Source organism: Danio rerio, chromosome 18, assembly GCF_052040795.2.
Source record: "Danio rerio strain M-AB ecotype USA chromosome 18, GRCz13ab, whole genome shotgun sequence".
Classification (NCBI taxonomy): Eukaryota; Metazoa; Chordata; class Actinopteri; order Cypriniformes; family Danionidae; genus Danio; species Danio rerio.
In genome coordinates, this window is record NC_141038.1 from 30,720,125 (window position 1) to 30,744,770 (window position 24,646).

A 24,646-nucleotide genomic window follows, 5' to 3' on the forward strand; every position below is an offset into this window, starting at 1 on the left:
GCATAGCTTTTAGTATTACTCAGGCACTCAAACCCCTCCACCACGATAAGGTGGCGGTTCTGGGAGGGGTATATATATATATATATATATATATATATATATATATATATATATATATATATATATATATATATATATATATATGTGTGTGTGTGTGTGTGTGTGTGTGTGTGTGTCTATTTTTTTATTTTATTTTTATTTTATTATTTTATTTTTATTATTATTTTTTTATTTTATTTTAGATAGAACCCCTCCCCCACCCCCAAACACTCACACAAAATTAATTGAAAAAAAATAATAGGGCAAGATCAAAACAGACCAAAAGCATGGAATGTCACTCTAAAATTTACTGTAAAAAGAATCAAGTCAGAGAAATCAGTAGCAGTAGTTGGAGCAGTGATAGCAGTGGTTCAATCATGGCATAGAGGGCCAAACATCAGACACAAGTAAAATAAAGTAGATACCAAGCAAACCAGTGGAAATAAACAGAAAATATGAACACAAAGCAAACAATTGGTGTTTATGGAGCAGCATGGACAGAGAAAGTCATACTGCATTTTTTATGAAAACTGCAACAAGAGTCTGAATTTCAATATATATATATATATATATATATATATATATATATATATATATATATATATATATATATATATATATATATATATATATATATATATACATATATATATATATATATATTTTTTTTTTCTTAATAACACTATTACTGTTGTGAAGGAATATGAATATTAATGTGTAGAAAAATCAACAGCATGGAGCTTTCCTCAAAATTTAGAGATTGTTAATAAAATAAAAGGATAACATTCACAAATTACAATACATGAACTTGCTAACAATAAAACACACTGTTTGGTAAACATACTAAAACAATTATAGATATCCAAAAGTGAAACTTTGTTTGCAGGCCTATAAGAAAAGTAACATGAAAACAATATAAACAATGGGTTTGTTGTCATGGGTTTCCTCTAGGTTCTCTGATTTCTACCACAGTCCAAAGACATGTAGTATAGGTGAATTGAATAAAACTAAATTGGCCATAGTGTATGAGTGTGTGTGTGGATGCAAGAGATTGTGGGTTTTCCCAGTGTTGGGTTGCAGCTGAAAGGGCACCTGCTATGTAAAACACATACTGGAATACTTGGCAGTTCATTCAGCTGTGGTGACCACTGATAAATCAGAGATGAAGATGAAGGAAAATAAATGAATTAATTAAACACAACAAATCTACAGCAAACCAAAAAAGGTTTAAACTAATAAATTGAAAACTGCAAACACAGTCATCCAAGGTTGATCATTAAAATTAAATATACAATGAAAAAAATGCATGTTCCTGACTAAAGAAAACAGCCGACTAAAGACCAAGTAAAGTTGCCACGCATTTTGCGTGCTGTTAGTGTTGCTCTGAATTAACAATTCTGCAATACTAACTGGCAGTAAGGTTTTATCTTCCTCTGTGTTCAGTTTTTTTGCTGGTGTTTTGTTTTTTCTACCTTGTACAAGTAGCTAAAACTCACTCATTCAGAGGCGGAAACCGGCAGATGCGCAAAAAGTATTTATAAGGTAAACACAAAACAAAAGTTTCCATCTGGAGCTCCTTTACAGGACTCGACAGTTGTAAACACTCGCTCCAACGGGTTCACGTGGCTCTCATCTCCAACCGCACTCTTCAGCGTTACCAAGCTGACCAGTAACAGAGCTTGCACTACACATCGATGCAATGTGTAGTTACACTTTTAAAAGGTGCACATCAGCGTCGGCATCAGCCACGGCGAGGGGTATGTGACCGAGTGAAGGCTGCACTGGAGCATACATGTTCACTTAAAGCAGAAGTATAAATCAGCCTTAAGCCTGTTCTGCTCGACGATCAAATAGTCAAGAATTAGGAGTCAGCCCTACCCATAATAATAATAATAATAATAATAATAATAATGATAGGCAACGTGGTGGTGCAGTAGGTAGTGCTGTCGCCTTACAGCAAGAAGGTCCCTGGTTCGAGCCTCGGCTGGGTCAGTTGGCATTTCTGTGTGGAGTTTGCATGTTCTCCCCACATTCGCATGGGTTTCCTCAGGGTGCTCCGGTTTCCCCCACAGTCCAAAGACATGCGGTACAGTAAATCGGGTAGGCTAAATTGTCCATAGTGTATGAATGTAAATGGGAGTGTGTAGATACTTCTCAGAGATGGGTTGCAGCTGGAAGGGCATCCACTGCGTAAAATATGAGCTGGATAAGTTGGCGGTTCATTCTGCTGTGGCGACCTTGGATTAATAAAGGGACTAAGCCGAAAAGAAAATGAATAATAATAATAATAATAATAATTGTTATTATTATCATTATTATTATTATTATTATTATTATTATTATTATTATTATTATTATTATTATTATTATTATACAGTACTATAACATGCAAAACAACCTAATCATAATGTGGTCTTATTCAAAATAAAATTAATTAATTACTGATGTAAATTTTCCTTATATGTGGAACTCCGGTAAATTCAGACAGTGAGGCAAAACAACAAGATGTGTTACTCTCCAGGTAGGATTTTATTTGAAAATAAGCAAAGACAGAACAACTTTAGTTCTTTTACATGCACACACTTGAGGTTGTTGGCCACACTACATTGTTTACGCACATTCTGCTTTCATGTCTACTTCAACATTTCTATCAATTACAATACTTACATCATAAATACACAAATAGTCAGGTACAAATGTAATTATTGAGCCAGAAAATAAACATGAACTAGTAAGACTAGAACAGCATTATGGGAAATTAAATATTATAGAAAAGCACAATTCAGCAATCGAGAAAAAAAAATGCCCCCACCTCGGGATACAGGGAGTCATGTCCATAAAGGCCCAAATCCACTGTTACCCAGCTCATTCACCAAGGGGCAAGGGATTGAGACAGGTGACACCACAACTAATAAGAATTTCAAACACCACAGAATCACAAAGGGAAGTGGCTGAATGTTTCATGCAGCTGACTGGACATACCTTTTCAACGGTCAGCATGTGCTATTGATGGATGTCAAATCTATATCAAAACACCTGAGGAACCTTTTTCCGTGCTACAGAAAATGCAAGGTGTTCCCCTCAATCCTGCTGCAGGCTTTATGTGACCACAGAGCAAAGTTTATTGATGTCTCTATTGGATTTTCAGGCTCCTTCTGTGAAACCAGAGGCCTTTTGACAGGAGTTTGTCTATATTTCTACCCAAAAAAAAATTAAAAAGCAATGTGAACATGTGAAGAATGATGTACAGATGTTACTACTTCAATGTGTTCCTTGTGCCGCCATTCATACCGTGGCGACGGCGGTACTTGATGCGCCAGCCGCATTTGACCGCTGGGTGGCACTTTAAGCACAGATATTCAGCTTTGCCTTTTCCCAATGCTAAACAGACTGTTCTATAGGCGTAGCTTACTGTATGTGATGTGATGTGTTCAATTAAAATATAATTTTAATTTAGTTTTTTCTGGTAATAGACATGCTCTTACACTATACTATACTGTAGAAAAGATACATGGTGAGAAGTCAAAAAGCAAATATAAGAATTAAGTTATTAGCCTTCAGTGCTCGATTAAATTGCGTTGGGGTGAAAATAATGTTTTGATTTCTTTGACTATCATGGCAATGTTATTATCTCAAATCTTAAACGTGCGCATATGAAAAACAGCAAAATAATACAGATTACCCTGCCGGTAGAGCACATCACCTCACAGTTGTGAACTTGAGATCACCTCAACTTACATTTAAAATTTGTTTACCTGGTTTATTGTAAACTTTTTAAGTGCAAAGAGGATTCGTTTTGGAAAATAGAATTGAAGAAATGAAAGACAACTAAAATGAAAGCACAAACATTCAGTACAAATAAGTAGTCTTAAATAAATAAATAAATAAATAAATAAAGCAGTCTTTTAGTATAAATATAGAGAGATGTAGTTTGCTATTTTGATAGGACTAAGACAAGATATTTTCATTTATGTTTTTAATTTACGTTTTTATTTACATTTTCGTTGTTGATTATGTTTACTATCTCATTTTAGGTTTCAATTATAGTACATAATAATAAACAAATAATGAAAATAATAAATAATAATAATAAAATAACAAATAATAAATGAATAATGAAAATAGGACATAAATTAAGTCTGGCAGGTTTATTTTTAATAATTTAGTTTCAGTTCCGTTTTTTGGTTTGAAAACGTCAATGTTCTGCTTTAAAGTATAACTGTTGTTTTGTGTTGTTTTTTTTTACTTAATTTCATATTCAGTCACCTTGCATATGCGTGTGAAATATAATGCCGCATAACCGCGGAAAAAGAAGAAAAAGCTGTCAGTTAAAGCTAATCAAAATTAGCTATAAATACAGCATTTATGTTAATACAGGCAGTGTGAACAAACTCAAGGCTAAGATATGGGCTTGCCTTTTAATGCATTTAAAAATATTTGCGGCCTTTTTATAGGCTACAGGCTACTATGGTGTATAATAATGTTTTTTTTTTTTTTTTTGTATGGTAAAGGACAATGCACATTATGTTATTGATGTAAACTTAGGCTAAAACTTACCATTGATAAACGTGACCTACCTCAAGCAGATCACTTAAAGTGTAATAAAAATAATGTTGCCGCAGGACATAAATGAAGTCCAACAAGTTTATTTTTAATAATTTAGTTTCAGTACTATTATTATTTTTTTGTTAAAACGTCAATAGCACCTTCAATAATCTAAACATTAAAGATGGACTGCAAGATGTGTTGAGTGGCTATATGTGGTGAAGAACGATGGCAAAGCTAAGTGTGATTATTGTAATAAACTAATAAGTTATAAAGCAGAGAGTCCCGACCAACAGGACTAAGCATATGCGGTTGGCTCATTCTTCACGAATATAGAATTAAAATAATGGTGCGTTAGGTTCATTGTGCATCCCGCACGTGCAACCAACAAGAGTTGTGCATTTTAGTTTCACTTTTTGAGCGTTACAAGCAGCTCGTTGTTAGTTTTTATTTAAATATATCGAGCCGAAACTAAGCAGCGCATTCTCTCCGCCTCCTCGTTTATAACCAGCGGGACACGCTACTGAAGCAGGAGAGACACTCCAGTCTATTTTTATATTCATAATAAAGCAGTCACCAAATGCTCTGTTCCTTCGATTCAATCATATGACTCTGAACCACAGACGACCCATTGGAGTTCAATATATCACCCGTGAAGCCCATTTAGACACATCAGACTCTCTCGCTGGTTGTGACTGTGCAACGCCATTGCTCTTCAACTATTTATTCCACCCACAACATCTACTAGAGTGACCTGGCTCACCACATCTGTGACAGATATACTCCCCATCACTGTTTTTAGTGGCTGCTGTCTCACATCGCCAGGTTGGAATAGGTTCTTCCTTGACAACGAACGATCTTGTACACTTCGTCTTGACATGCAGCTATCTTTTCGATTGCTTCATGCAATTTTTCTAAAGTCAGTAGAAATAAATTATTGCCAGTTGCCACTGTAGTGTGAACTGTAGCCTGTATGCATTGAAGGTTTTAAAACACCTTCTTACTGTGCTTCCTCCTGCTCAGAGCAAGTGATTGCATCCTGCATCAACTGTGCAAAAGTCAGTCTGTTCTCTTTCTTTATTCTCAGTTTCATCTCCCTTAATAAATTATGCCTTAATCCCTGAACTAACTGCTCCTTCTGAACACTCTCTTCTTCTGGAACTCGACCAGGCTCTCTGGACTTCATCTGTAAAGTTTATCTTGCAAGTCATAAAAATATGCATGTAGTCTTGCTAGGGGCTTGTTTTTAATTATAAAAAATCTTTAGCCTTGTGCTAATAGGCATCTTGTAACAGTAGGCTTCCTGTAGCAGGTTGAAGATGAGTCCATACTGTTATCCCCCTCTGTCAACATGAACTTAAAATTATATTTAGCTTTTCCTTTTAAGTGCTGTTTAATCAGCTCAACCTGATCTTCAATTGGCACATTCATTACACAGAAAGCTGATTTCATGAAAAGAATCCACTCTGCCACACCTCCTTCTCCCTGCCTAGTTAAACCAGTGAAGCCAGTAAGTTTGGTGATCCTTAGGGATGTAAAATGTTGCTGGAATTGCATAATTGGATGCTTGGTATTCTTTACAGATCTTGCCAATGGCAGAGTCTCTCTTCGATTCTGGCATGATCTAGTGGTTCCGCTAACCTCATCTTCATCTGAGTGAACTACTTTAGTTCTTCCAGTTTAGCCATTTTTCTTCTTGCTCACAGACCTGGGACGATATGCTATCAACAAAAATAATCAGGCTAAGTTTAATTATGTCTGTGATGACAGTTTCATTTTCAAATTTCACTACAGTGTAAAGGAAAAACTATATTCTACAACATTTATTGGGTGATTAACGAAAATGAAAAGCTCTAGGACTCAAAACCATTGTACATTTAATTTCTGTATTTAAATTATTTAAGTGTTAGGTATTTAGTTTTATCTACCTTGCTACTTCATTTGTTTCACTTATAGCAATGGCTGATGATGATTTTAGCTCTTTAATACAATACCAAACATGGTAGTGGCCAGATCAAGAAGTAATATTTAACCCTTAAAAGACAGCTCACAAGACAGGTGGAATGGCCCAACCTACTTCAACATAACAGATGTTTGGTTTATTTTTTGATACATTGTTTGGTGAAAAGGAAGGAAAACCTTTAAAAATGCAACTTGCATTCAATATCTCTTTGTTTACTGCTGTAAAAACCTACAAATATCAAGATCAAGATAAGCAATTCTCTCAAGAATTCCATATTTTCAGCTTCCAACAGTTTGTAGTAACTTTTGTTACTTCTCACTTTCATTTTCACTTTTTTTCTCCATATATGGCAGGGTAAACCAACCTATTAACATATTAATGTTTTGAGAAACAAAACCAAAAAAAAAAAAAAATCAATAAATAAATAAAAAATAAAAAAACAAATCCAACATCCAGGTCTTAACACACAAACCAAAGTAAAAAAAAAAAAAAAAAAAAAAAAGAGCAATAAGTCTGCAATTCCATTTGCATCCACACAGAGGCAGTAACTTATTAAAAAGGCATAGGAAGATTTTCTTAAAAAACAACAGCAGAAGTTACTAGTGCTAAAATCAGCTTTTTCTTAGTGCAGCACAAAATTACTGTCAATGAGTTCTTCAGGATGACAACTGCAGTTAAACAGAAAGTATGAAAAATCCTAGTACTGCACTCTGTTCAGACAGAACTCTCACATAGCATCATTGCAGCCATCACTACAAGCAATGCCACCCACCCCCCACCCCCATTGAATCACCTTTAATTGTTGTGAAAACATAACAACGTTTTACAAATAAATTTCAATTAATGCTTAAATATGCAGGCAACAAGTCATAGACAGTATCGATATTTTTACTGAATATAAATTATATTCTGGAATATAATGGGTCGATCATGTTATATTGCTTTGATATTTTAAAAGGGAAATGGTAGAAAAGTTACTTTTGTAGGAAGAAAAAGACAGGGTCGACAATATCAGGTAAGCAGATATATATATATATATATATATATATATATATATATATATATATATATATATATATATATATATATATTTTTTTTTTTTTATGGTCACTTCTTGTTTGTGTGTGTGTGTTTGTGTTTGTGTGTGTGTGTGTGTGTGTGTGTGTGTGTGTGTGTGTGTGTGTGCGCGCGTCGAGTCTCTGGTGTTAGGCTCTCCTCTCTCACAGTTGCTCCTCTTATGAGAATGTGTCTCTGGCCCAATTACTAGAAAATACAGGTGTTACTGATTATGTATAATTGGACCACTGACCAGCCGCTGGTCTCCCCACCCGGGAGATGAAGTCAGCTACACCCATCTGTGCACCCGCCCTGTGGAACACCTTGCATTTAAAAATTAGATAAAACAAATATATCAACAGGTGATGCCACACGTTGGTATACATCATGCGGTGAAGCCACAAGAGGGGGGCATAATACGAACAGATTCTCTGCTCAGGGTATTATAACAGGGAGTTCTTTTTCGATGGGACTGTACTTAAGGAAACCAAAATTAGAAGTGTGTGATACTGGCCCACTGCAAAGTGCAGCTTTAACCTTGGTGAAGGCCTTTTGGCACTGCTCTGACCACTAGACGGTATCTGGTTCTTCCTTTTTTATTGAGATCAGTTAGGGTACTGATGAGGGCTGAATATTCAGGGACAAACCATCTATAATATCCCGCCAGCCCCAAAAACTGTCTCAACTCCTTTTTGGTCTTGGGCTTTGAGCAGGTTGCAATAGCTGCAGTTTTAATAGTTGGGGGCTGCACTTGCCCATGACCGAAGTGCAGGCCCAGATACCTCACCTCCACACGCCCAATTGCACACTTAAAATACTGATAATACTGCCTGCACCAATAATACTGCCTGCAAATGCTGCATATGACAGGCAAGTATTTTATCCATTAGGTGTTTAAATGTGGTCCCCAACAGCCCGTAAGGAAGCATCACAAACTGATGTACTCCAAACGGTGTCCTGAGGGCCATTTCTCTCGAGATATGGCAGTTTAAGGGAATTTGTCGATTTGCAGCATTGGATACGCATCAAATTTTGATACAACATTCAGTTTGCAATAGTCCACACAGAACCAGACCAAAGTAGTCATTTAAAAAGTGAAACCAAGTACTATCACCCAGTATGGTGCAGCAGGGGCCCCACTGTTGAGTCAGGCTTAGAGTTAGAGCTCATATATGACGCCTGTTGGCCGGGTTTTATCCAACAAATCCTAGCAACCATGAGTTTTCTTTAGTTTATGAGAGCGTCATCTTCCTGCGACTGTGGGTAATCTCACAGCAGTGTGTGCTTGGGGGCTGAATACCAGTGGAGAGTATCTGGCCTTCTTGGAGTCCTTATGAGGGGTGCAGAAAAGTTCTCCAACTGGGGGATTTTAATGCCCATGTGGGTACATACAGTGATACATAGAGAGGCATGATTAGCAGGAACAGCCTCACTGATCTGAACCCTCAGTGGTGTTTTGTTTTTGGATATCTGCACTAGTAAGTGTATTTGCCTAACAAACGCTATGTTCGAGCATAAGGGTGTCCATCAGACCTCATGCTAGGCCAGAATTTGAAGATTTCCTTTGATTGTTTTATAGGATCTTTGACCATATGTCTTGGACACTCAGGGTAAGGTAGTGCTGTTAATCTAATCATCACCTTTCAACTAATCATCATAGGAACCAAGACAATTGGGCTGGCCTAGTCAATATGTGTCAACAAGAAGGTGTGCGATGAACTGCTCCAGTATCCGCCACCTGGAAGATGTCTTGCCCATCCTGGATCAGTCATCTGCAGCAGGATTCCCGGAGCAGCTGGGCAAACACGAAGTGCCTGGAGGATGGGTATGGAGGATTGCTCGCTTAAGGTACACCAGGAGATTCTGGGCCAGTAGCTGCTTTGCTCGACAGCAGCGGGATGACTCGTACTGGCTATATATAATATAAACATTTAGTATATGTTTGGGGTCACCCTAACCCCATATATAATGACAGACTGCAGAAATAAGCAGAATATAAGGGTTAAACCATCTAATGCACATCATACACATCAGAGGTGCCACACCCCTGCTAAATTTTCAATGGCCAGAAGGACCCACAGCGGTCTGACCACATAATAAATGGAAACTCTAAAGCCATAAACCACATCCATAGTGAGAATAAAGAGCAGTTACATCAATAGTTACTATTTTTCAGGACTTTTTTGTGTGTGCTGACTTTGGATTTGTTTGTATGTCTTACAGTGATGGTTAAAGACCATCAGATAAATCGTCATCATAACATCAGATGCAAGTTCCATGCTGGAGTCTGCTGTCAAGCAGATGTATGGCGTCATAGTGAGTAAATTTAATAACTTTAATGTATCTAATGATTTGACTCCTACCTACTATGTGTTGCATGTCTGTAATCTTCTATTCTGTATGATTTTAAAAGTGTCACAGATACAATGTATGTTCTTACAGTATGATCTATTTACAGGTCTTTTTTTTTTTACAAACAGTGTTACATTTAGGACAGCTGTGTTCATCAAAACCTCAGAACTATCACACATAACTCCTAATGGCCTTGCATTAGAACAAAACTAAATAAAGCACAAGGTCATATTGCTTTTACAACTCAATGGTTTCACACACAAGTACAAAGTAGTTGAATTCTGTGGAAAGAAAAGTATTAGTTATTTTGTATGGTAATAATGGTTAGTGATATGGATGCCACTGTCAAATCCAATTTCCTGATGGAACTTTGTATACACATTTTAACAAATTATTTAATGTAAGTGGTTCCTGTATATGGACTTTAACAGCTGCGCACCCCTGCTTAGTATAAGTATGTCACACCATTATATTTCACACATGAGTTATGTTTACTAATTTCCTCTCACTTGTGACATCTCTAATTATGTATGGTATTCATTGACCATATATCTCTTTGTCTATTTCTTTGTTTACTCATTGTCTCTATTTGTTCTTCCTTATACTGTATTTAGTTGTGGTTTTCCTTGTTACTTATTCAGTTGAATTTTTATTATGGCAGTTTGTTTTTCTCTGTTGCTTTATTTTTATTTATTTATTTATTTATTTTTGTTACTATAAATCATATGCATTTAGCCACGTCTTCACAAAGAAGTAGCCTTAATAAAGGCAATGCAGTTTCGCATTTCAGCTTTTATTAAATGCCAAAGTTTCATAAGATGTCCGTTCATTCAGGGAGCTTTTTTTTCCTAGCCATGCACAAAATCATTTCTCTAACTCACTTAAAGCCTTCCTCATTAAAATCTTCTTTGAGACTTGAATAGTCACACTCACAATACTTTGATCTGTTTATAGACAGTGGTTTAACATTATAGAGGAGGGAATTTATTTAAAGATTTGCTATGCAATAGGTCTGCCAGTTAAGTGACATTTAATTTGACCCTTAATTCTCCCTTTTGTAACTAATCAAAAATGCGTCTTACAATCAGAAGATGAATAAAAACCAGAGGCGTTTGTAGATAGAATAGGTGATTTGATTAAATTTCTTGCTGGCAATTCAAGTTTTGAAGATTTTCTTCTGTGTTACTTAAAGTGTCCAGTGCATGTCCACAACTATTCAGGTTTATCTAGTATTAACATAGTGAACTTGACACCACGAGGTGGTGCAAATTCTGCTGTTGTCATAGCAGTATAATCTATAAACACTCACCGACCATTTTATTAGGTACACCTTATTAGTACCAGGTTGGACCCCCTTTTGCCTTCAGAACTGCTTTAACCCTTCATGGCATAGGTTCAACAAGGTACTGGAAATATTCCTCAGAAATTTTGGTCTAAATTGACATGATAGCATCACACAGCTGAAGATTTGTCGGCTCTGCATACATTATTATATGATGCTAATCTCCTGTTTCCCCACATCCCAAATTTGCTCTATTGAATTGAGTTCTGGTGACTGTGGAGGCCATTTCCGTACAGTGAATTCATTATGTTCAAGAAACCATTCTGAGATGATTCACACATTATGACATTGCACATTATCCTGCTGGAAGTAGCCATCAGAAGAATGGTACACTGTGGTCATAAAGGGATGGACATGGTCAGCAACAATAGTCCAGTAGGCTGTGGCATTGACTCAGTTAGTGCTAATGGGCCCAAAGTGTGCCAAGAAAATATTCCCCACACCATTACACCACCAGCATCAGCCTGAACCTTTGATACAAGGCAGGAAGAATCTATGCTTTCATGTTGTTCAGATCACCAGTTTCTGAAATACTCAGACAAGCCTGTCTGGCACCAACAGCAATACCACATTCAAGTTATTAAAATCACCTTTCTTCCTCCTTCTGATGTTTGGTTTGAACTGCAGCAAATTGTCTTGACTATGCCTACATGCCTAAATGCATTGAGTTGCTGCCACGTGATTGGCTGATTAAAAATTCCTGTCAATAAGCAGTTGGAGAGGTGTACCTAATAAAGTGACCGGTGAGTGTATCTCACTAGTGTATCTCACTCAGATACATTTTCTAAACTAACTTGAAGAGGAGCATGTGATATGATTCATCGTGGCTGGTCTCTCATCTGCAATCATTGATAAACCAATCAGATTAATCAAAGACTACAATAAATAGTTCATTTCAGCTTACTTTTTTGAAGAATCCCCTCGTCCACCTAATCAACCCCCTTTACCCACCTGATCTTGAACCCCTTTATGCTAAAATGACCAGGTTCTCTCCTGGGACAGCATGTCAAACCTGCAATTAATATCAAGCAATATCCAAGTATGAACTCTTGAAATAAAACGAAGCAAACAAAACTTTTTTTTTTTTTTTGGCACAGCACTGATAGTCAAGTGTATGTAAGTCAACATGTATGTCTAATTGGTAAGTCAGCCAATTAGAATCATGCACTGGAACTAGCTGTTTTATGATAAAAATAATCTACACCCAAAGAGGTAATGTGGACACAACACAACCAAATTCAAGTATCTTCACATTTTCTGCAGTAGCCTCTCACTTTTTTTGTCAATTCTAGTACAGGGGATTCAGAGCGCTTCGGTTCGAGTCTGGTAAATTACAGTTCCTGAAAATAGGTAAACACATTGTAAAATCATGATAAACTATGTGACTGTTAGGCAATTTTCTTGTATGTTTGCTTTTGTAATCACTTTCGTTTGGATTTAGGGTAGGTTTAGGTCAGTTGATGGCAAAGTGATTTGTACGACAAGTCTTATATTCTCATGGACTGGACATGAACAAGAAGGACATGTAAATAAGACCACCCTCCAGTTGATGTATTATCAGAAGCTCCAATGAAGCATAGCTGAAGCAATGTATTTTATGTTTCACAGAATTGTAGCGTGAGACACTTGTTTTATGAGTCTGGGTTGCACTTACTTGTAGGTTTCAGTTAAGCCAGAATAAATCAATTAGTTTGATCAGGTGTGTTTACTTAGGGTTAAAGCAGATTTTGGCAGAGCTTTGGCCCGTTTGGGTCTTTGCCAATGTCACTTTCAGCTTTCAAGACATAATGGTCTTGTCTGTCTTTCACTGTTTCATGCATGTTTATCTTGTGCATGTCCACCTGTCTCTGTTGGCTTTCCGTTGGCCATACACTCCCTGTCTCACATCCTTGTTTTTATTTAACTACTTTTTAATCTCCTTACTTTCTTCCTTTGTGCTTATTGTCATGCTTATTATTGATGTGTGCTCTTGGTTCGCTTTTGTCTAGATCTACATTCCAGGCATTTCCTTCAGATTTTTTTTTCTGTTTTCTTATGTTTTGTCTTTGGTCTAGTTCCAGTCTTTATTTCAGTTTTACTAAACTTTTGCTTTTATTTATGTTTTTGGATTTTATTTATTTATTTATTTATTTATTTATTTATTTATTCAATCTGTAACGAAGGGTCTGACACAGAGGGATCCATTTGCAGTACAAACGAATAAGAAGCCTGCAGATGCGGGTGATGTTGAAGGGCGTATGAATCCTTTTTCCAAGTCCTCTTGAATATAAGAGTAAATGGTCTCATTTATGAAGGCCCGGAGGACGGAAAGGGCTGTTTGCTAGGCCGAATGGCATTACGAGGTACTCGTAGTGGTCGTTGGCAGTGGAGAAGCCCGTTTTCCATTCTTCACCTTGTTTTATCCTGATGAGATTATAGGCGTTGCGGAGATCAAGTTTAGTGAAATACCGGGCTGAACGTAATTGTTCCAGGGCTGCTGGGACCAAAGGCAGGGGATAACGGTATTTTACAGTGATCTCGTTCAAACCTCTGTAGTTGATACAAGGATGCAAGCCTCCATCCTTCTTTTGAACGTATAAGAAGCCTGCAGATGCGGGTGACGTTTCCAACTCCTCTTGAATATAAGAGTTCATGGTCTAAGTTTCTGCTTGAGACAAAGGAAAGATTCCAGGAATCTAGTACCAGGAATTAGTTCAATAGCACAGTAATCCTCATGGTGAGGAGGGAGCTTGGTAGCTTTCTGCTTATTAAATGCCTCTGCTAGGTCACTATAAGCCTTGGCAATACTTGGATTCACTGGTGGTTCAGCACTTGTGGACATGGCATTGAGCTGGATGGGAACAATAGAATGTATACAGTTATTCAGACATGAGTTACTCCATCTTGTTATCTCAATCTCTTTCCAAGAGATGTTGGGATCATGGGTGTGTAACCAGGGCCATCTTAAGATTATGGCATGTTGAGGAGAATGTATGATGAAGAACTCCATTTGTTCCTCGTGGAGAGAGCCTATTTTGAGGGGAGTTTGGGGGAGCGGTAATTTACAGTTCTCTCCCCCAGGGGGCGTCCATCTATCGCCGTGATAGCTAAGGGGGAATCACAAGAGGTTAATGGAACAGAGTTGTTAATGGCAAACGTATAATCCATGAAATTGCCTGCAGCTCCTGAATTAACCATCACGATTGTCTGGATGGAGGTACTTTAGAAACACAGAGAGATGGGTACAGATAAAGTTTTGCTGGCATATGAAGGGAATGTGGTTGAACTCACCGATAGTTTTTTAAGAGGAGGTTTATTGGGGCATTGGACCTTGATGTGACCAGAAAGACCGCAATACAGGCACAAATTATTCCTGAGACGTCTGTCACGCTCTTCGATCGATAACTGGGTACGGCCGAGCTGCATTGGTTCACTGGTACCTGAAGATGCTAGGGTGATGTCAGGTGCGGGACAGGAGGAGACCATGTGAGATGGTCTTCATGTACGGAGTAGATTATCCAGCCTAATGGAGAGTTCAATGAGTTGATCCAAGGATTTCCCTTTATCTTGGCAGGCCATCTCTGTCTGCAACTCGGGGTTTAGAGCTTTCCGGTAAAGGGTCTTTAGGGGATCATCAGACCAGCCAGTTTGTGCAGCCAGTGTGTGAAAGTGCAAAGCGAATTCGGCTGCAGGTTGATTTCTTTGTTGGATGGTTAATAATTTCGGCCACCTTCAGGGTGATCAAACACCACGCAAAACCTTTGAATAAAGTCCTTGAATGTTGGAAATGTGGGAGTGCTTTCTGGCCAAATAGCGGTAGCCAATCGAGAGCTTTTCCGGCTAGCAGGGAGCACACAAAAGCAATCTTGCTGTTCTCATCCGCAAACATGTGAGGTTGTTGCGTGACAAACAGTTTGCATTGCAACAAAAAAACCCTTGCACTTGGTTGGATTGCCTGTGATCTTCTCAGGAAACGCTAGGCAGGGACTGGAGAGGTTTTGTGCAATGGTTATCGGCGGATGGCTGGGAGAGTAGTTAGCGATGGGTTGCGCTGAGGTTGAGACATTCAATATCTGAAGGGCTTTTACTAGCTCCTCCATCAACCGAGTGAGGTGGAATAATTGCTACTGATGTGTCGCTAGTACCTGGGCTTGGGTAGTGAGTTCAGTGGACAAAACTTGCATGGCTGCTGGATCCATGCTAGGCGAAGTCTTCTGTAACGAAGGGTCTGACACAGAGGGATCCATTTGCAGTACGTTTATTAAACACAGTTAAATAACAAGCACACAGTAGATACTGGTGTGCGAACTCACATGAAAAACAGGCTTATAAGGTCGATAGGCTAGCAGCTGGTAATCATAAGTCGATGTAGCAGGCATGGGTCAGAGGCAGGCGGCGATGATCAAAGTCAGTGATACAAAGCAAGATTCTAGACAGGCGGCAAGCAAGACAAGGTCGAGGAACAGTCCGGGTTAGCAACAGGAGATCAGGCAAGGAGGAATAACGCTCAGTAATGTCAGCAGGGCAAAACAAGACTTCGCACTGAAGTGTGAGTGAGAGCTGCTTATGTGTGTGAGTGTGATGAGGTAACGAGTCTCAGGTGTTGTGTAATCAGTGCCTGAATGGGTTGTGGATGATGTAATGCTCATTAGTCCAGTGATGATGACCTCTGCTAGCCAGCGAGGGGAATGACTGGGACCGAGTCAGTGACACATTCATTCATTCATTCATTCATTCATTTATTCATTCATTCATTCATACATTCATTCATTCATTCATTTATTTATAATAATAATAATTATTATTATTATTATTATTATTTATTCATTTGGTGGTTTTTATGGCATGAAATTGATTTTTAATGTTAGCTTTTTTTTTCTTTAGGAATAGATTTTTTCACATTTCTTGTTATTCTGTGTTTCTTGTCTTCTGTATGTAATGTTTTGTTTGAAGGGTTCTTTCTGGCCACTGTCTCTCACCACCTAGTAGCAAGACTGGCATAGGTCTCTGATTTTCAAGTGTCTAGCCTCTGGATATTTGAGCTTCTGCCAGGATGCTTCATCATTCTGACTGTTGCTGTCTCTTTCTCTGCAGACTTCAGTGTTTGAATGTTTGGGTTAGCTGTCGAAATCAGATTCAGAAGAACAGACAAAGTAAACATGTTCTCCAGCGTACACATGTAAAGCCCAGATGTATAAGAAAGAATATATATATATATCATTCATTCATTTTCTTGTCGGCTTAGTCCCTTAATCCGGGGTCGCCACAGCGGAATGAACCGCGAACTTATCCAGCAAGTTTTTACATTTTTACGCAGTGGATGCCCTTCCAGCCTCAACCCATCTCTGGGAATCATCCACACACACACACACACACACACACACACACACACACACACACACACACACACACACACACACACACACACACTCATACACTACGGACAATTTAGCCTACCCAATTCACCTGTACCGCATGTCTTTGGACTGTGGGGTAAACTGGAGCACCCTGAGGAAACCCACACGAAGGCAGGGAGAACATGCAAACTCCACACAGAAACACCAACTGAGCCGAGATTCGACCCAGCGACCTTCTTGCTGTGAGGCGACAACACTACCTACTGTGCCACTGCCTCGCTATATATATATATACAAACAGATACTATTTCTTTTGTGGTACATTTTCAATATATCAAGCACGAATGGTGGTAGAATGTTGTTGTTCTATTTGGTTCAGCATTAATTTAGTTCAATGTGAATGTCGCTATTAAATATTGAATGATGATTCACTGAAAAAAAAACTTTACTGAATCCAACCATGCAAACCAAAGGTTACAAAGGCAAGGAACCAAAACTCTCCAAATGAACAATAGAGAAAAAATTTTTGGGGGAAAAAAAGGCTCAGTTGGGTGACCAGATGTTTTCTGACCAAATATATAAGAGGCAGAGGTGTAGTCTAGAAATTGGTGAACATCTTTTTAGCCTTGTGAATAATGAGATTTAAGAATGTTCCAGATGAGTGTTCAGTCTGGACAATGGGATGTATTTAAAAGAGAGTCATACCATTACTGAGGTCTTTCCTGAGAATCAATCATGTGGGCTTGACACATCGATGTCCTCTCTAACCATAGCGTTGGATTTTGAAATTGGTTTTAAGGTGGTCCTCTGTGCTTGACAACTATCTTGTCAGGATATGAATTGGATCCAGTATTATGTGACACAATGGTTAGAGTGTTGGACTTGTCATATGGTGCATTTTAAAGTTTTTTCATTTGTGATGAATTGTGTTTTCAACTAAAACGAGTTTATTAATAATAAAAATAAAACAAAACGGCAACAAAAACAAGCCAGAGGGGGAAAACATTAACAAAACACACAAACAAACCTAACTAGGCAGACTGACCGGGATCAGGGCCAGAAAGACAGGACTAGGCAATAAACGAGGACGAACTGGCACAGAACAGCATACAGTAGAAGAATATAAGCAGAAACAATTACCAAATAAACAAGAGAACTGAATAAACCAATAATGGGATAAGAAGGACGGTGGGACTAGACAATAGACAGGAGAGCACATGTCACAAAGAAACAACACAAGTCATGTGCTCACATAAAACAATACTAAAACACGTAGCCAATGAAAGAACTCATTAACCGTGTGTTCACGTGAAACACTAAAGTGCTAAACACAACACCAACAGAAGACTGAACATAAGACATGAGCACACAATAAATAAAAAAAAAACACTTACCATGCACTCACAAGTGACATGCATGTTCTGATCCCAGTGGCAAACGAAACCAACTAGACCGGAGAGCTGAGGAAGAAAAACACCAAATTGTGAACAAAACAACAAACACACCAGAACAAGAGTGTACATCCTGAGCACTCCTTGAGCACGGCCCGAGCACAGTCAAAATGGCGCTCATACAAAAAGCCACCAGTGACAGAAAATGAGTGCTCAACCCGTGAAAACTCAAGCTGAGCAAAGCATACAAAACATGACAGGGCTAGTGTCTGGACTCAATAAAACAAGAATTAACAAGACCAAAGTGACAGAATCCTGACATTTATAGCAATAACTGTGTCCAGCACCCAATCCACAGCAAATTAAATGTTCAGGGTGCAGAGAGAGCAAAACACAATTGGCTTCTTATGTGATGTTGACATTCAAGGGAGTATTTGAAAGCTGCGTCAATCAGTTGATCTGTCAGTGGATCAATAAAGGTGGCTTTCTTAGTGACCTCATCTTAATTTAGATGAATTTTGAATCAAGTGCATCAAAGACCATTCTAGCAAAAATCAAAGGTATTTGTGTTAAGGGTAAGAACACCACGGTCAGTCGACCCATGATTCCTTAAAGACCACAGTAACAGACGAGTTTTCGCATTGTTCCTGTGGGACAGCCTGATTACCCGCAAGTGACCTACTCACACCTGCAGTTCACACAATGAATGTCCAGCGTTCTCCAGCGCCTAGACTGCAGCTCTGCACAAAAATTTTGGCCAGAGGAGAAATGGTCATGCCCAACAGAGCCTGGTTTCTCTAGAGTTTTTTTCTTCCTTCACTTTCGTCAATTGGTGAAGCTTGTTTCTCGCCACTGTCACCATTATCTTGCTAGGTTGTGACTTGTGGAGCTGTCAATCAGTGGATTTGCTCTTTAGTGTTTGGAATTTCAGCAGTAAAATTCAAACCACACTAGACTGAACTAAACTGAACTGAACTGGACTCACAGTTTTAATTTACTAGAACATCTATGTTAAGCTGCTTTGACGCAGTCTACATTGTAAAAGTGCTATATAAATAAGCATAAATTGAATTCCTGCTGACCAGTCCAGAATTTTTGGCATTGTAGATATTGGATTTTCTTGTGTGGTGTCCGTCATGTGTAAGCAAATCTCTTTGATTTGCTGTACACTACTTCCACATTTAGTGATAAGAGCCTATAGCCTACTGATTTTCCCCAGATTACAGCCTGATCTGTTGTCAAGCTCATTCAGTTGTAGCACAAAGACTACAGATTACAACAGAAACTTCTGAAACTGAAGCTGTTTGTAGAAAGCTCAACAAGCCCTGATAAACCTTTGCTTTCAGTCTACCATGAAGCTGTTTCAGCAGTTCATGTCATATTACTGAAAAGTTTACAAATCATGACACTTCTTCCTTCACCTTTCACTGTCTTTATTCACATATTTGTCAGAGTAAATTAAACTCACTTCTATCACTAAAATAAGCATTGATCCAGTTCTTTATCCCTCCTCTACAAATATTAGTCTAGATTTGGTGCAACCAGCTTCGCTGCTGAATTTATCATCCAATTGTCCTCTGTTCTGGACAACCTACAGAGGGTTTTAGTCACTTAAACCAGCCTACAATCCTGCAAATTCAGCAAAAGCTAAAGTGTCAGGCTGATAATTAATAAATTGGAGTCATCTGAAAGTCTTCTCTTTCAAATATCTTAAAACTTTTTTTTTTAATTTATTGGAGTTAGTGAGTGTGTATGTGTGTGTGTCAGGATAAAAACTTCACCCTCATGTTTCCATGAGGTTTGCCCAGCTAATTTCATGTCAGGAAATGTCCTGCTGGTAAATTCTGCCCAGTTTGTTTTGACACTGTCACACATTCAATACAGTGCAGGATGTACTACTTCTCAAGTGGACGCTGTGGCCTCTCTGAGGGGTACTACTTCTCTGGGGCACCCATCTTGCACAATCCATGCATATTCTTTTCGTGTGTCTGAGAGTTTTCCCCCCACAGAAAGCCTCTAAACACAGCACTTATTAATAAAAGAGAGCAAAAGGGGAAGAATAAGTTTAGAAACAAAAAGAAAAAAAATGGTTTGGCAAAGGAAAAAAGAGAGGAGGAGGAGAGTATAGGAGGAGAAAAGGGAGGGAATAAAAAAAGAGCAGCTGGCAGGAGTGAAGCCTGATATTACAGACCGCTGCTCCAAACCAGATGCTGAGGAACTTAAACCAAAGGCTAAATCCAGACGAAAGAAGGAGACTTGTAGTGTGTACTCTAAAGGTGAAAAGAAATATACCTTTATTTCAGTGTAAAGTGTTAGTGGTAGTATCAGACTGAAGGATCTTATAATGGCCAAGCAAAATGGAAGGGGACGTTGATTTTTACAAACATTTTGCATGGTTAAAAAAGGTAAGCATGCTGTCTGTTTCTGTTCTTAGATTCTAACTTTACCAATTGGCAAATACACAAAGAACACTTTAAGAACCGCTTCATAAGCAGATATAACCTTGAATTAGGGCTCATAAGAATATTATTCTCATTCTAGGTTTAGAATTTTGAGGGATAACATAGCTGGGACAGGTAACATCAAATGAGATGCATACTCCTGCTAGCAGTTTAAATGGTTTATTAAATTGTAATAACTTTATTAAATATGTTTTAGCTATATGTTTGAATAATAAAGTCCACAGACATTATTTTATGTTTGTGTGATGCTGTGCAGTCCCAGTATAGTCTGCCAGTATAGTGTTTTACTATATTTTTCAATGTGTGTGCATGTGTTTTTATGGTCCCACTTTCCAATAAGGTACTTATTTACTATGTACTTAGGTAACACTTTATTGATGGTCCCTTTGAATATAAGTGGACTGTCTGCTTAATATCTGCTGATACTGCTCCTTCAATGGACATTTAACTGACTAAGAAACTTTGCAAGTACATGTCAACAGGGCCAGAGAGGGACTCATTTTAAGCCTTGGAGTTTCAAGCCTTGAACCAGCCCAACTGAGTTTACGACTGACTATATTAAAATAATGTCATTTCAAATTCAGTTTCTAATGACACTATCATGTCTTTTTCAAGGACACAGCTGCTTTAGAACTTCAAATGTTTTTCATAACTATGAGATCATTAAAGGGTAGCTAAAACTCCAACACTGTTCTTTAAAACATCACAATGTTCTTTCCTGCAATATCTGAATATATATTCTATATAATTCTTTATTGATATCCAGTCTTTTGTAACGGTGGTCACACACAAAACAATAAAATAAAATATGTACACCTACAGTATATAAGTAACCCAAACAGTATTATATGTCTTAACACTAAAAATGAAGAAAAAAATAAATAAAAATTACTCAGGTAAGGGTTCGATCTCGGGTCGGCGACATCATAACGCAAAGTGCTATTATGGTGGTGCGTTTCGTAATATCTTCCTCTAATGCCATCAACCTCGGACACACAAGTAAAGAATAAAACAAGTGTTGCTCTTGTTATCTGCAAGACTCTTTCAACCAGAGCATTACTTTCTATTGATGGCTTAATCTTGTTCTCTCCTTTTTAGATTTCTGTTCATCTTATGTCAGATTCATGGTGTGTTAAGCTCATGACTGGTGGCTCTTCACTGTAAGCAGCAAACTGGACAAGAGGCTGCTGCTGCTGAAGAGCTACAGTACAAGAACACGTTTGGTACTGTGGTTTGCAGACATTGTTGCACTGCTCCTAACTAGCTTAACATTAACTTCCATCATCTTTATGTGATGTTGTACTCTTACTGCCACTGGTTTTGATGAAAAATATACTTAGCTTTTTTAAATTCTGGCCTTTTTAGCACCACCTTTGCACTTTTCATTATCAATTTTTCAGCACTCGCATGTCTCTTAAATGATTTTGATGATTAGCAAGGTGACGCTGTTAGGGAGTTGAATGATAATTACGTCATCATTAAGCTGCAGAATGCATTTTGCTCATGGGGCTGTGAGAAAATAAATAAAAAGAAAGTGTGAGCTGTATTTATATTTAAATTAACAATAATTTACTACAATGCACTTATTATGTTCTTATATGGTTTTACATTGTACATTCATTAGCATGTAATTACATTTATTATGTAATTACATTTAAAAATAGACTGTTGCCCATCCCTTACACCTTAACCCACCTATACCACTATACCTGGGCCAAACTTTGCCCATATCGCAGTAGGACCATACATGTTAGTAAATAAGGCCATTTAAAACAAAACCATAGTTGTGTATTATTTGTCTGTATTTTAAAGCTTATTATGTCTAAATACCAACAACTACCAAAACAGTGACAAAACCATTATTACATTGCTTTGAGATTTAGCTTGATATTTTGCTTTTGAAATAACACAATCAATCAATCAATCAATCAATCAATCAATCAATCAATCAATCAATCACAATATAAAAAATAATTTTCTTTTCCTAATTTTATCTCAGTCATTCTATTATCTTGAATAATATAGGGTTAAAGCTAAAATGCAAGGTAAGGAGGCTAGGAAATGTATGCAGTAATATGAAGTGATAACCCCTCCCAGTGTTATGTAGAGCCTATAGCTTCTTAATCAAATACTGCTGATCCTATAGGGCAGCTAAAAGTCAATATAGTGAAGTAGTTTGAAAATAAAACAAAATTGCTGGACAGTTCGTCTCCCGGTGAAGAATTGAAGATTCTTTTGGTTTTGGTTCGTTTTGGTGATCGGCCGATACTGAGTATCGATTCTAATGCTACAAGCTTTATAATGCATTAAGCACATTTTCACTCTAAGTATGATCCCAGCAAGCACACAAAATCATAAGACGTTGATATTGGGTTAGATTAAGGTCATGACGTCAGGTGATCAAAATCCAGTTATCTAGCCAGTTTAAGGACAACGCTATTTTAAAGTCTAAAAACGATGTCAAATTACGTTAATATTTGGTTGATTCTAGGTTGTGTTAGAAAGTTATCAAAATCCAATGTCTGACAGATGTCATAGTGGTAACGTTTACACAATGTCAAGGTGTAACATGATTAGACGTTGATATTTGGTTAATTTTAGGTAGGACATTGGTGTCATTGTTGGGTTCTAACATTAACCCAATTTTCATTTCCAAACAAAATTCAACATCCCCACAACTTTGGGGTATGTTGTAGTGCCTGCAGGGATACTTAATTGGAAATTTATTCTTTTATCCTTTTGCCAATTATCCTTTAAACATGTCTTTTACACCATTTAGGTGTGATCATGTCACTGTCAGAAGCAGCTTTAAAGAAAATAATAGAGATTTGCAGTGATTACTGCTCTATTCATTTTACCTAACCAATGTAATGCTTAGAACATCACTGTGCCTCTCGAAATTTGTTAACTTGCCCATTCACTCTCGTTGCTATGAATTTTTATTTATTTATTTTTTACTAAACTGCGGGTGTCACAGAGCCACTATGAATAAGTGGGAGATTAGCGGAGCTTCTGGGAGAGATCATTCCATTGGACACTAAATAGGGGCGATCGCTCTACTCACTTTACAGCAGCTCAAAACAATGGACATGCAAAGGTTACACTTGCAACTAAAAGACCATCACTCGCGTCATTCGCCAAAAGTAATTTTAAACAGTGGTTGCACTACATCTGTATGTATTTTAGCTGCTGTGTTAGGAGCACAGTAATCGCTTATGCCCCCCACACATCATTTCCCCCCTCTGGTGTTTTAGCTTGTAACCTAGGTATATAACCTAGGTGCGCACTTATGTCTTCTTCTGTTTGTAAACTCATAACACTTGCAATTGTTTCATGATATTATAGTATTGATCGAGTCATTAAATGTGATTATCAGCCGAATCCAATCTCTAGCCGAACGAACGGAGCATCCTAAATATTTGCATATACTGTATACACAAACACACACACATATATATATATATATATATATATATATATATATATATATATATATATATATATATATATATATATATATATATATCTTTGACATGTCAACAGCAATGTCACTCATTTCTGTTGAGCTTATTAATGCAAATCAATCATCAATGAAATCAGTGTGGGTTAATTGACTGTTTTTAACTAAATACTGAACAACTGCAAGTTCATCTTATAAACAAATGTTTGATCAACATTTTTTATTTATTTTACATTCACTTTCTCTCTCACTCACGCACTCGCTCACTCACTCACTCACTCACTCAGTGCTACAGCAGAATGGACTGCCAATTAATTAAAATTAACAATTTACTTTATTTATTTTATGTATGTATTTTTACCGGAAGATGCATTTCCTAATACATAAAAATAAAAAAATAAAAATACAATCATATGACATATTCAAACAGTACTAGTCATAAGTCTCTCAGCATTACTGCATGGAGCCTGTGCACAAAAACCTGATTAGGAAATAAACCTCTTAAGAAATTTCTTTTTCAAACAATATGTGGGTTGGGTAAAGTAAAGCTCTGCTAACACCCTGTGACATATTCAAAAGAAATAGAATCAAATTGGATTTTGGGATCTATAAACAAGTTTCTGTTACACTGCCATCTGTTCAGGTAGCTGTGGGCCTTGCTTCATTGTTTATAGGGTTTCGCTTTCATCTCTGTTGATTG

At 37.6% G+C, this 24,646-nt stretch overlaps 1 protein-coding gene and 1 long non-coding RNA gene across 5 annotated transcripts in view; one reads left to right on the forward strand and one right to left on the reverse strand.

The window, feature by feature from the left end:
• LOC147832852 (uncharacterized) overlaps positions 1-24,646 on the reverse strand; it is a 148,203-nt gene that overhangs the window by 63,729 nt on the left and 59,828 nt on the right. The window contains exon 2 of the long non-coding RNA XR_015515071.1: positions 1,007-1,245. This is a non-coding gene — a long non-coding RNA (uncharacterized LOC147832852). The remainder of the gene's footprint in view (positions 1-1,006; positions 1,246-24,646) is intronic.
• The window catches only part of ppfibp2a (PPFIA binding protein 2a), a 46,247-nt gene continuing 41,812 nt past the window's right edge, over positions 20,212-24,646 (forward strand). For 2 of the 4 annotated variants that reach the window (XM_087293226.1, XM_087293228.1), the window contains exon 1: positions 20,212-20,429. In XM_087293226.1, the coding sequence (XP_087149352.1) occupies positions 20,382-20,429 (48 nt within the window). In that variant the 5' untranslated portion in view covers positions 20,212-20,381. The remainder of the gene's footprint in view (positions 20,430-24,646) is intronic. The other 2 variants (XM_087293225.1, XM_087293227.1) reach the window with 1 other exon arrangement.